This window comes from Podarcis raffonei, chromosome 2, assembly GCF_027172205.1.
Source record: "Podarcis raffonei isolate rPodRaf1 chromosome 2, rPodRaf1.pri, whole genome shotgun sequence".
NCBI lineage: Eukaryota > Metazoa > Chordata > Lepidosauria > Squamata > Lacertidae > Podarcis > Podarcis raffonei.
In genome coordinates this window covers 57,563,726-57,576,121 of record NC_070603.1, presented here as the reverse complement: position 1 = coordinate 57,576,121, position 12,396 = coordinate 57,563,726, and the positions used below count along the sequence as shown (strand labels likewise).

The 12,396-nt window shown below is 39.4% G+C and overlaps 1 protein-coding gene across 6 annotated transcripts in view; it reads right to left on the bottom strand.

The window, feature by feature from the left end:
- The window catches only part of RAPGEF6 (Rap guanine nucleotide exchange factor 6), a 143,373-nt gene that overhangs the window by 28,960 nt on the left and 102,017 nt on the right, over positions 1 to 12,396 (bottom strand). For 4 of the 6 annotated variants that reach the window (XM_053376782.1, XM_053376786.1, XM_053376783.1 and 1 more), the window contains 5 exons: positions 11,019 to 11,259; positions 9,001 to 9,384; positions 8,209 to 8,420; positions 5,904 to 6,027; positions 5,108 to 5,131 (listed from right to left, as the gene is read on the bottom strand). In XM_053376782.1, coding sequence (XP_053232757.1) covers positions 5,108 to 5,131; positions 5,904 to 6,027; positions 8,209 to 8,420; positions 9,001 to 9,384; positions 11,019 to 11,259 — 985 coding nt within the window. The remainder of the gene's footprint in view (positions 1 to 5,107; positions 5,132 to 5,903; positions 6,028 to 8,208; positions 8,421 to 9,000; positions 9,385 to 11,018; positions 11,260 to 12,396) is intronic. The other 2 variants (XM_053376784.1, XM_053376785.1) reach the window with 1 other exon arrangement.

The following is a 12,396-nucleotide window of genomic DNA, read 5'->3' as shown; positions in this document are numbered from 1 at the left end:
ACTGGTCAAGTAAAGAATAAGAGGAGCCACGTAGGCTCAAAAGACAGGGAAATGGGTAAGGAACGTGCTTAACGTGATTATCCTCCTAAGGTGTGCCTATAGGTTGGCAATTGGTGATTGGTGGAAGGGAGGTGTACCTATAGGTTGGCAATTGGTGATTGGTGGAAGGAAGGTGTACCTATAGGTTGGCAATTGGTGATTGGTGGAAGGGAGGTGTACCTATAGGTTGGCAATTGGTGATTGGTGGAGAAATGTGTACCTACAGTATAAGAATGCCTGCCAAATGCCATGTATTTACAGCCAGTGTATTTTCAGGAGCTATCCAACTGGTTGTCTCTGTGTACAAAATGTCTTTGTACACAGATTTCAATAAACTCTTTTTCTCCAAAGAAGATTTTGCTTTCCTGGTACTTTTGTTCCCTCCAAGGTCCGGGGATGGCGTGGCTGATGGATCCCTAGGTAAATAAGGCTTCACTATAATTTACTATTCTGCTTCTGAAATGGGAGCAACAACGACGGCTGTGATCTAGAGATTTGTGTGTGGAAGACCCAGGCACACTGCTAGATGTTTTTCTTTATGTTTTTATTCCAGCAGTCACTCTCTGAATAGCAAACTGCATTTTGAAGCACAGCAGTTCAGTGGGGGGGAAACTGCTGGGCAGGACATGGAAACAATGTCACCCAGCTGCATGCATAAGGAGGACTCTTTGAATAGTGATCAGCGCTTGGAGAACTGGAACCTGGGATTCTAAAGATGATTATCTCCCGTGAAGACATGTAGTCTTCAACAACAACAACTATTACAAAATCCTTCTCATCACACCTGTAACAAAATTACTACCTTTGGACAGAAACAAGCTTTACTCTCATTGAACAAAGTGCCTTAATAGTTAAATGGAAAATAAGACTGATTGTCTTTAAAAGTGTGTGCCTTCCAAACTTGCAATTTTCTCCTGTTTTATTGTGAGACAGAAACGATAATTTGTTTGTGGCCATTTAAACAATTCTAGGCATTATGCACTTAAACTGTGAGAGCTCCAATTCCTTCCATAATCTGTCCCTGAGCCATCTAACAAGCAGTCACAATGATCTGGAGAACTAGACAAATACCTTCCAATTCAGTACAGAGAACTATTGCTGCTGGGGAAGAAGCAAGTAAGATACCTCAGTTGGAGGGAGCTGTTGTTTTTTAATTATTGTCATGAAAGAGTCTGAATTTGAAAAATTGTGTGTCAATAAAAGCAGCATGTTCTATAATACCAAATAGGAAGTAATTAGAAAGAAAGTAAAGACATATTTTCAAGCTGACACAGATATAAAAACTCCATATTCGTGAGACCCAGAGATCTTCTGAGGAAGATACGCAGATCTGACGTTCTTTGGCTTTACTGTTGAGTCAGTAAAGCAAAAACCGGGAGAAGAAAATGGAAAATGAGAGAACTTAAGTGAGTGTTTGGGTAAATTTCCAGAGATCCCTATACTGAATAATAGAAAAGGAGAAAGATTTAAGGCCTCTGTCTCACACCGCAACAGGAACAGGAAGGGGAAAGGAAGTGATGGAAGATTTCTAGTAAACAAAGCAGGGAGAAGCTGTGAAGAGAATAAGGAAATGGATGTGAGGGAAAGAACTTGTGAAATTTCTGGTTTTATCTTGGGAAAGCTTCTGACAAGTATAATCTAGTATATCAAGTAAGAAAGAACCTTTTTTTCCAATGAAAGCTACTAAAAATTCCATGTATATTCAGGCTTCTTCCCTGTCAGGGATTTTGCAGTTTTAATAACTTTGAGAGTATGTTTCAATTTCAAGGATGATCTAATTCCAGTATATGTCTCAAAAAGTACTTTGAACTGCAGGCTAATTGTATGTATTTATTCTGACTGAATGATATTTGGTACAAAAGTACTGCTATAGCAAAACAAAGTGGACTACCTATTTTTTATGAAACAAATTTTAAACTGTTAAACAAATTAGCTCAATATTTCAACAGGGGACACAGCCAAACAGAAAATGCTTTGAAATACATAAGCTTAACAACAGAAGCAGCAAGATTTCAAACAGCAATAAACATTAGAATATGAGTTCTGAGAAGTAGAAATGATATTGAAAGAACAAGGGACACTGAGTCAAATAATACATATAAAGGAACAACAGGTTTAGATAACACATATTCACAACAGAATGAAGACTGGTCACTGATTTGTTGACATCAGAGCAGCAACAGGCTCAGAATGTTGTACAGATTTAACATGGGAAAGTTTCGTAACTATAAACATTCACAAACCACAAGATGGAAATACAAGTTATGTAACCTGGTGACTTTGGTTTGTTATACACCATGTTTTTGGTGTGTTTTTAAATCTTACTAACTTAAACATTTAAGTATTCTTTTTATTAAAGCATCATATTAACTCATGTTCCTTTAATTTTCCCAAGTAAAAGTTTAAATGCAAGCTATACAAGAAGGAAATGTATTTTTGTTCTTTAATGTCATCTGAATATGGAAAATCAAGAAGAGTGTTGGCTGAACTTTGGCCCACCAGCTACTGCTGCAGAACTACAACTCCCATGATCCCTGACTATAGACAGTATTGGCTACGGCTGATGGGAACTGAAGTCCAACAATAGCTGGAGGGTCAGAGGTTTCCCACCACTGATCTAGAAGAAACATCTATTCTTTGCCCTTCCCCCAATATTAACAATTGAAATCTCAATCTTGTCCATTCCAGAAATCAAAACTGAGTTTTTGGAATGTTATAAAAGGGTGAATAATCTATTAAGGGAAATAATTTCAAGTTTTTCTCTGCAGATTCCATATCTCAGGAATATGATCTCATTTAGTTACTGTTAAGTTTCCCCCTCTTTAGTAATAAGGCAATGCAAAATTACTATCAAGACAGCATAGAAAACCATACACACATAATCACTCTGATCCAGTGCTATGGTCTGGGCACAGAAGTGCCAATATACCCATATATAGCTTAACTACTTGGAATGACTTCATATTCATTTAAACAGAAGCAGTCATTAAATGTGTGATACTCTGTGTGAATAGATTGATCCTCTGGATTTAAATTAACATGGACCCCATGAAACCCCAATATCAAAATGCATGCAAATCTTTGGTCTGGAGCAAATAGGTCTAACTGCCCGATAGCATGAGCCTATGCATGTGTGCACACCTAAGTAGCTTACACATGTTGGCTGAAATTTTAGCCTGCATTATAGTGATCATCTTGGTCCCTTGCATACATTCAAGAAATGACCAGCACTTCCAATAAAATGTGAAAAGAAAAGACACTGTAATTCTGAAGCATGGGCTTTTAAATTTTGCCTTAATAAGGAGACAATGATTCAAGGTTCTCCATCCAGAATTGGAGCCATGTGTTGCCAAGACGCAAGAGAACACTATTGTGTTAAGGTAGCAAACAGGCCATAACATACTCTATATTATTTATTTTATTCCAACAATTTGAAAACCACTTAATCACAGTCATCTCTAAGTGGTGTACAGGAGACCCAATACAGTAAGACTAAAAATGAGTTAAAACTATAAAATCAGAATTCAATTAAAAAGTATGCTTGGATTTTTTAAACAGTCTTTTGTGGGTGCCAGAAGTTCAATAGGTAGGTAGTGGACTTGTCTGACCTCAACTAGCAGAGGGTTTTATGAAATTGGGCCCACAGTACTGAATGCATACTTCTTGGGGATCTGAGCCATGCAATTTGAGCCACGGGAAACCAGTAACAGTGACTCCCACATAGACGTCCAGCAGACACGGAAGGGGTCCAGCAGACCCTGAGGCTTCCCAGTCTCAAATTGCTAAGGGCCTTGTACATTAATACAAGAACCTTGAACATGGCCTGGTGGCATCATTATCAGTCTAGCCACAGTATCCTAGAACAGCTGAAACCTGTGGACCAGACCCAAGGGTAGCCCCACATAGAAAGCATTGCAGTAATCAAGATTTGAGATTGCCAAAGCATGAATTTAGGGTCCAATTGGACACAGTAAACATGTGGGGATATAGCAAGTAAGCTGTGTTACTTATTGAAAAGACAGAAACAAACTGAAGCTCTTCTGTTTATAACCAAATCCATGCAGACAAGAAGTAGAAAGGAGAGACCATTAAGTGGATTACTCATCACAAGGATTTGGTGTTTGTAAGATTGTTCCATCAAAATGGGGATTTGGCTGCTGTGTTCTAGTCATATGAATTTAGAACAGGACTTCCGGAAGACGTTGGAATTCCTGTGGGTGTCAGCAGGTCCTATTCTGCAGTTGTGATGGCTGGACTGGTTGGCAATTCAGCCTACATTGTGGTGGTTAAACTGTGGCCCTCCAGATATTAACAGACAACAGCTACCATGACCCCTAACCTTTGGTCATACCGGTTGGAGCTGATAGAAGTTGGAGTCCAGCAATATCTGGAGGAACTCAAGTTAGCCACTCCTTTCTGACACAGAGGTCTCTAGTGCCAATGAGCACTGAGTAATAACAGGATACACAACTTCTAGAGAGATTGTGTCCAGAGTTTTGGGGACTGAGCCCTCTGACAAAAGACTCTTCGCTGGAGATCTATTCCTAGTATGCAGACTGCATGGATGTCTCTAGATGCTGATGACAGAACTCTGTGGCTTCCAGGATCCTTCATACAAGTGGCTATCAAGCTGTTTCCCCTTCTTTTACAGCCCAAGGTAGTGACATTTTCAAGCAAATAGCTGGATTTTCTAAGTAAATCTATGATTTAGAACCATGGAATGCCTCCATGGTAGAGGCAGGGGAAGTTGTACATCCTTTAATAGACGTTTAATGTCAAAATTTTAAAGTTATGTTAACCTCAAGTGAAAAGGATAAGCTCACTATAATTTTGTTTTGTAAGAACAATAGAAAAGCCCTCCCCACCCATGAGTGCATTCAGGTTTGTTAAGAATCCATGTTATCGTCGTGGGCCTGTTTTTCCTTAATTTTGGGAATAGTTAGAAACAACTGTTGCAGAGTTAATAAAATGCTTGCTATTGTTCAGATGCATGCATTAATGAGGATGCAGCATGTTAAAATTGGCATAACTTTTTTTGAGTCTTAGTTGCATTAATCTCTACACTTACCCCAAACTCCTCCACCTCTTCTTCCTGTAAGCAAGAGCCATATACAATGAAGCATGTATTTAAAAAGAAAAGCAAAGGGGGAAAATCACAGTTGAGAGTCAGAAAGGAAGAGGATGTAGACAGGAAAAGAGAGAAATGAAAATTTCAATTAAGTAAAACAATTCTCAAAACAGTGACACACATTTTTCAGTGGAATAGAGACAGAATTTGTTACTATGTGCAGTGAATACACAAGCACAGAGAACCAAAGGGTTGGGAGTTTAAAAGACCATGGATTTTGAAGGAAACCTCCACTTAGGTTGGCATGTGCTGTTTTTCACACATCACTCACTCCCTTTCGAACCTACAACCTGATCTCAAGGACAGTACAAATTAATGATCTATTGTATCCTGGCACTGATCATATTACAACTGAATTTTTAATAAGAAGTTCCATTTTACTGGGTTACATTTTCAGTGCCAATGATTACTCTGAATTGCCTAACCTCTTTGACTTAAGATATTCCTGTGTTTTTCCTATTATGATACTTTATCCTGGGTGAGATGGAAAGAGCCCTAAGCTAAAAACTTCATATATTGAAATACTGTACGCCAAATGTTATTTAAAAACTTTTGTAAACCTTCACTTAAGCATTGCAATCAGCATTAATCTACATTTGTTTCATATTCACTTTCCCATGATAAATGTTAACAAACAATGAAATTAAACAAAAAACAAACATGTGAACATACACATATTGTTTCCTCCACACAAGAACACCTCCCTGCACCCAAATTTCCATTTTAGATGCCATACCTTTGTCTGAACATTACTGCAGGATCCATATTAGCAGAAGTCATTCTGATGACTTGACGAATCTCTTTGGCAATCATTCTGAGCTTCTCGAAATTTACCAAGCCATCCACCCTTGAATCATTTCCTATACAATTAAAATATGTGCAAGAAAACCTTAAGAGGGTTCACAACACTTCAGAGACTGACATGTTATTTCTCTCATATATCACAAGCCACCATCAGATGTCAAAGGTCTCAAATTCAAGTGTCGTTAAAACCACAAGAAGATGTAAGGTAGAGTATGGATGCCAGTCAAAATGCTAACTTTACCCTCACTCAGTTGTTTTTATAGTGGCAGCTGTCAGCAGAAAGAAAATGTTACAATTGGACTGTGTTCGCTTTGATTTTCCAATGATAAAAGGGTCGGGAAACTGATAGCAACAAGGTTATTGCCCTTTAAAAATTGGTTCTACCTCTTAATTTAGGGTGGAAAGAATTCATCTTCAACAGTTTTCAGTTCTTTCAGACACAGGAGCCAATGCTAAGCCAAATATGGGTATATACTGTAAATTTTTTACTGTTAATTTTCATTTTTCTCAGCTTTTTTGAGAGTTAGGGTGGCAGGTGTAGGGAGGCAGGGCCCCTATACTGCAATAGCTGTATAAAGTGGGGATATAAAGTGGGGGTTTTGACATGTGTAGCTTGTTGATTGGGGTGATGTTGTACCTGCTGAATTTCCTTCCTCACTGCAGCGATTAATAGTCAAACATCTGGTGTTATAATGAGATCAGGTGACTGTCAAGGTTAATATGTGGGTGAGGGAGGGGTCCAGTTTGCTAATGTGTTTCCCACACAGAATGTGCTGGTGAAGCAGGATGTGACGGAAAAGTTTGTTTTGCTGGACAGTTTGGTAGGTTGGGATAGAGGTTGGGAGAATAGGGTGGGAGAGAGGGAATGACAGGAGAGAAAGTTGGTTCTGGGTAGAAACATCCACTCTAAGGAATATATCAAAAGCTAGAGAAAGGAGTCTCTGAGCTTAGTGTGAAGGACAGTGTATGGTGTCCTGTAAGAGTAATTAGGCCAGGAATTAACTGGGAGGCTGAGGCTGAGCCAGAAGAAGTAAAGCCATGAGAATACAGTATACTTAGGACTCATTCCAGTCAGGAGGGGAGAGATTCTTCTACAAAAAGAGAATATTCCCAAACCAGTTAAGAGGGGTGTGGTGATCCTTTGGGTCTGTTACTTGGAGTACCTCAGGAGTAGGGTTGTCAAAGGGGTGTGTAAATGACAGAAAACACCACCTTGTTTAAGAACCAAAGTATTAAGCGGCAACAGCTGTGCAACAACTGAGAAAGAACTGAGTGAAATAGCATTATAATCTGAAGTATCCTATGTTTTACCCATTTTGTGTCATAAACTTCCTTTGTTAAATAAAAGCTCTCTTGTTTATTTGATCAAATCCTGCCTGACACTCCAAATTATTAATTTTTTCCTCACACAAGTCCCCCACAAGATAATCTGGGGTAGTTTGTAGGAATTGGTGGAATTAGTGTTCTGTGAGGTGGGTGCATTATATTTAAGTGAGGGCAGGCCCGACGGCACCAGGGGGGAAAGTGCTATTGCGCCGTCGCAAAGGACCCAGCAGGACTGAACTTGCTGCTCACCAGCTGACATCACTGGGTGATGCCAGCTGTTTGACACATGGGCATGGTTTAAGCAAAAGGGCGTTATGGGCAAATATTGACCCACAAACTGAAGGTTTCCCACCCCTGAATTCAATCAAACGCATCTACCCACCACCATTCTCTGTATTTACTTTGCTACCATCTGGTTTTAAATTGTCATGACCAAGAACCTGACATCTCTCACATTAATAACATGCTGCCAATTGGTGTTATGTTCACTTGGCCAAGATTTCAGTGACTCCTAGAGGACAGATTCTGTTGGATGCTTGCTACTAGAAATAATCAGCATTATAAGCCAATAAAAAATAAGGAATTGCGGGCATTGTGTCTCATGAGGCTCTATAATAATAAACCTACCTAGACTCTGAGATCATCAAGATCATCATCTGAGGCCCTTCTTCATTTGCCTCCTCCAAGAGAAGTCCAGGGGTGGCAACATGAGAATGGGACTTTTCTGCAGTGGTTCCCCATTTGTGAAATGCTCTCCCTCTGCTTACAGTTTTCTATGTGCACCATAGTATATTTAATCTTAGCCCTAATCATGTCCTCTTTGGCAGCAAACCTCAGATCCCTTGGCGCAAACCAATGAAGTATTAATATGCAATTTAATAAGCTGGCTCATTACCTCTCTGTGGCATTACCTTCATGCATAAATGTAATATCCTTCTTGACAACAGGAAAAAGTGGAATAATTGGAGGCTGCATGCTCTGACTGCTAAGGATGTTGCGATACTTTGCCATGTTTCTAGATGGATCAAAAAGGTCTTGAAGATCTCGTAGGTGCTTTTCATACTTGCTTGGTAACTTTTCCCATGTACCCCTAAGTCGGGCTACTGGTGCCAGATTAAGACCACTGCAAGAAATAACTCTCACATTACCAGTTATCAAATAAAAACAAATTCATACACCCTATTCAAAAGAGGATGCTCCTGACCCACATTAATATCCCAGGCTATAGAAGGGAGCCTCCTCCAAACCATAAACAAAAATATTGTGATACAAGTGAAATAGTGTGGATAAAAGAATGCTTTCTGAAGTGAAGGTTTCCATGAGGTTGGGTACAAAGTATGCTAGCTTGTCCACATGAAAAATTAGTTGCCTGATTATCTGGAACCTGGTTAATAAATTTTATCAATAATATTGTATTCCTGCCATTAAAGATGTTATTGTACATTTAACTAAAATGCATGAAGAGTCCATGTCTATAAACAACACATTTCCACCTAATAACCCCAAAGAGTCATAAGTACATTTTAAAGTTTTTCCCCCCAGTAAACCTCTATCAGTATGTTATGACATACCTATTAAGTTACCAAGCACATCTCAGATCTGACAATAACTATTCAAATTCTGATATCAAGGCTATGATCAGGCACTTCATTTTAATTCTAGTTTTCTACTACTCTGCTATCTATCAAAAGAGAATAACCTACCTTATAACAGCAAACATAGAGTTGAAATTCTTGCACTCTCGACAATGGAGAGCAATTTTTATGAAATGTTTTACTATCTTCATCCTTTTAAGCTGGTTTGGCTCTGATAAAATTTCTGTGGCAACCCAAAATGTCTCTTGATTCATAACATCCTCAAACTGCTTTAGATTAGCATTCCCCGTTTTAGATTCAAGTTTATATAGTTCATCAATATATTCAGTAGGTTCAATGTTCCGAAATAACTCAAAGTCTCTCATTGATAGCTGGGTAGCTACCTCAATGGTGCTCAGCTGTAAAAGGGAAATCTGGCTCTCTCTAAGCAATTCTTGAGCATCTTCATCTGAGCATAGAGTCTCAGTTTCCATATTATTTTTCAAGTAATACCTAAAAAGCATTGATAGAGAAACAAACATTAAATGTCTTTTAATACACATGCAGAAAAGTACCAACATAGCTAAACATAGCTTCCCTGCAGTAGCAGAGGGCCTTGTTGCACCTCCCTGCAGCAGCAGAGGGTGCCACCCTACCTCCCCGCCATGGTGGAGGGTGTGCCACACGTCCCCGCAGCAGCAGAGGGCCTTTATAAGGCTCCCCGCGGTGGTGGAGGGCCTTAAAATGTAAGGAATTCAGTAGGGCTTGCTTGCGAGTAGACACGCATTTGCTTGCACCGCTTACCAAAAAACACCCTCCCCATCATTCCCACATAGTGCCCAAACTCCCATTTCAGCATAAAGGTAGCCAGCTAAATCTTCTCCCCTCCATTACCCCCCCACACACACATACACAGAGAGAAGGGCCCCCCAAAAGCCCTCATCCTAACAATCGTTCCCTTTTTATCAAGGTGAAGGAGGGAGGGCAAGCAAGCAAAAAGATACGTCTCCTTGAAATAATAATAAAAAACCCTTCCTTTTTAATGTGGATGAAAGCTATTTAGGGGAAACCAACAAACATAAACACCAGCAGAAAATAAAAATAAAAACTCTTTCCCCCATTTTTTCCCTGGCAGGGGTGAGTGTGAGGGAAGAAAGAAGTGCTTTCTATTTCTTTGTTTGTGTTCTTTGTTTACTTTGCCGCTGGATCTTTGATTTTCTAGCTGTGTGAGGTTCATCCTGAATTGTTAGTAGGCTCTGCATAAGTAGCTGAACTGGTAAGAAGACAATAAGCCTTCACACAAACCAGCAAACTCTTTCAGTTTCACCAATATATTTCCACTTAAAGAGTTTGCTGGTTTGTGTGAGGGCTTATTGTCATTTCTTATTGGTTAGGAGGGAGGAGGGAGAGAACAAACAAAGGAGACAAGCTGCCTGCAATTTATCTGAAAACTATCTGTACGGGACGCGGGTGGCACTGTGGGTTAAACCACAGAGCCTAGGACTTGCCAATCAGAAGGTCGGCGGTTCGAATCCCCGCAATGGGGTGAGCTCCCGTTGCTTGGTCCCTGCTCCTGCCAACCTAGCAGTTCGAAAGCACTTCAAACTGCAAGTAGATAAATAGGTACCACTCTGGCGGGAAGGTAAACAGCATTTCCGTGCACTGCTCTGGTTCGCCAGAAGCGGCTTAGTCATGCTGGCTACATTACCCGGAAATTGTACACCGGCTCCCTCGGCCAATAAAGCGAGATGAGCGCCGCAACCCCAGAGTCGGTCACGACTGGACCTAATGGTCAGGGATCCCTTTACCTTTTATCTGTAAAGTATTGGTTCAGCTGGGCTACCCCCTGGGAAGCTGTTAAGTTCCATCTTTTGTTCACTGGTATATTGCCTTGTTGAAACACTTATCACAATGTTATTTCAATACCGGTATTCAACAATATGGCGATTTATCACACAGCCTTAGCAGGGATTAAAACCCTGGTCTCTCAACACTAATCCAACCACTATACTCCACTGGCTCTTCTAACATTAGAGAAATGTAGAGAAATGTAGTGTTATGCTCATTGGAAGAGATTCCTCTTTTTATTTTATTTTTCTACCATTTTCTTACTTCTGTGCTTTACTTAAAGATGCAAGCATACCTACCTTCCATTCAGCTGAATCCGATCAGCTAACTTTGAGAACTGATCAGGAAGCCTTCTCTGTTTGATAACTCCTTCGGGACTCACAGAAACCTCACAGAGAGAATAGGTCTCTGAGCCTCCTGTCAAATTGAATTCGTGGACTGCATGGCTTACGACTTCTTTTGCTGTAGTGTCTTTGCTTATGATAATGTAACAGCTCTGTTGATCGGCTTTGAAAACTCTTATAACCTGATCTGGAATGTCTAGGTTAAAAAAATTAGAAGTATACAGTTATTCCCTTAAAATGATGTTAAGTTTTTTTTTAATTATATAGCTTTGTTTTCTGTCACAATAAATAGCTGTTTCATGTAAGCATATGTGTACTATTGTTTGCTCAGCAAAAGCAATGAAAATTTACATTGCATGTATGTTATCTTTAAAAAAATATATTATTTCTTTCTTTAGCCACAAATTTATTTTTAAGGTTTTGATTCTCCCTGTGCCAACTGACCAAATAGGTAGCTCTTTGTTCTGGACCTTCAGTGTTACATAATGCTAACGTAATTTAGAAAATAACTGCACTTGACGATTGATGTGGATTATGACAAGTAGTAAGTGTATCATAAATCAATGAGGCTCTAAGCTTCAAGTTTAGTTTATTGATTCATTTTTCTTATAGACAATTTACTCTTTGTGAAGCTGAATTGGTACTGATAGGGTGCAGAGTGCTATATAATTTAAATGACCACGTGCTTCTTTTCTTCATGTTGCCCTGTATCACCGAAGTCAATTAATAAACTTATAAAATGGGCTTTTCAGAACAGAGCCAGATGTGACTCAATGTCAGACAGATCTGATTTTGACATGCAGATAAAACATGGCTCGTGGTGCAGGTGGTGGCAGAGAACCACATGTGTAGAATCCCTGTTCTTGGAAAAACAAAACTAGCATAGCAAGAGAAGACAAGGACAACTCTCTTCTCTTTCCAAGGGCAAAAAAGTTTATTATTATTATTATTATTATTATTATTATTATTATTATTATTACTACTACTACTACATAGGACAAGCTGTCATCAACCTGGTACCCTTCAAATGTTTTAGACTACAACTCCTATCAACTGGGGATGATAGGAGTTGTAATCCACAAAATTTGGAGGACAACAGGCTGGCAAAGGTTGGCATAGGGCAACACTGAAATCTGCTATCTTCCACCTGCAATCTGAAATGGTACAGTATGGGAAAGACTTAACCACATGTTTTGGCTGCATATCTGAATCAGACATCAGTTACACAAGTAATTAATTCCCAACAGCTGGCATTCAAATTTGCTATAAAAGCACAAGCCCTATAAATTCATCCTCTTTCTCTCTCCTGTTTGAAGTGTTCAACAAAAGCAGT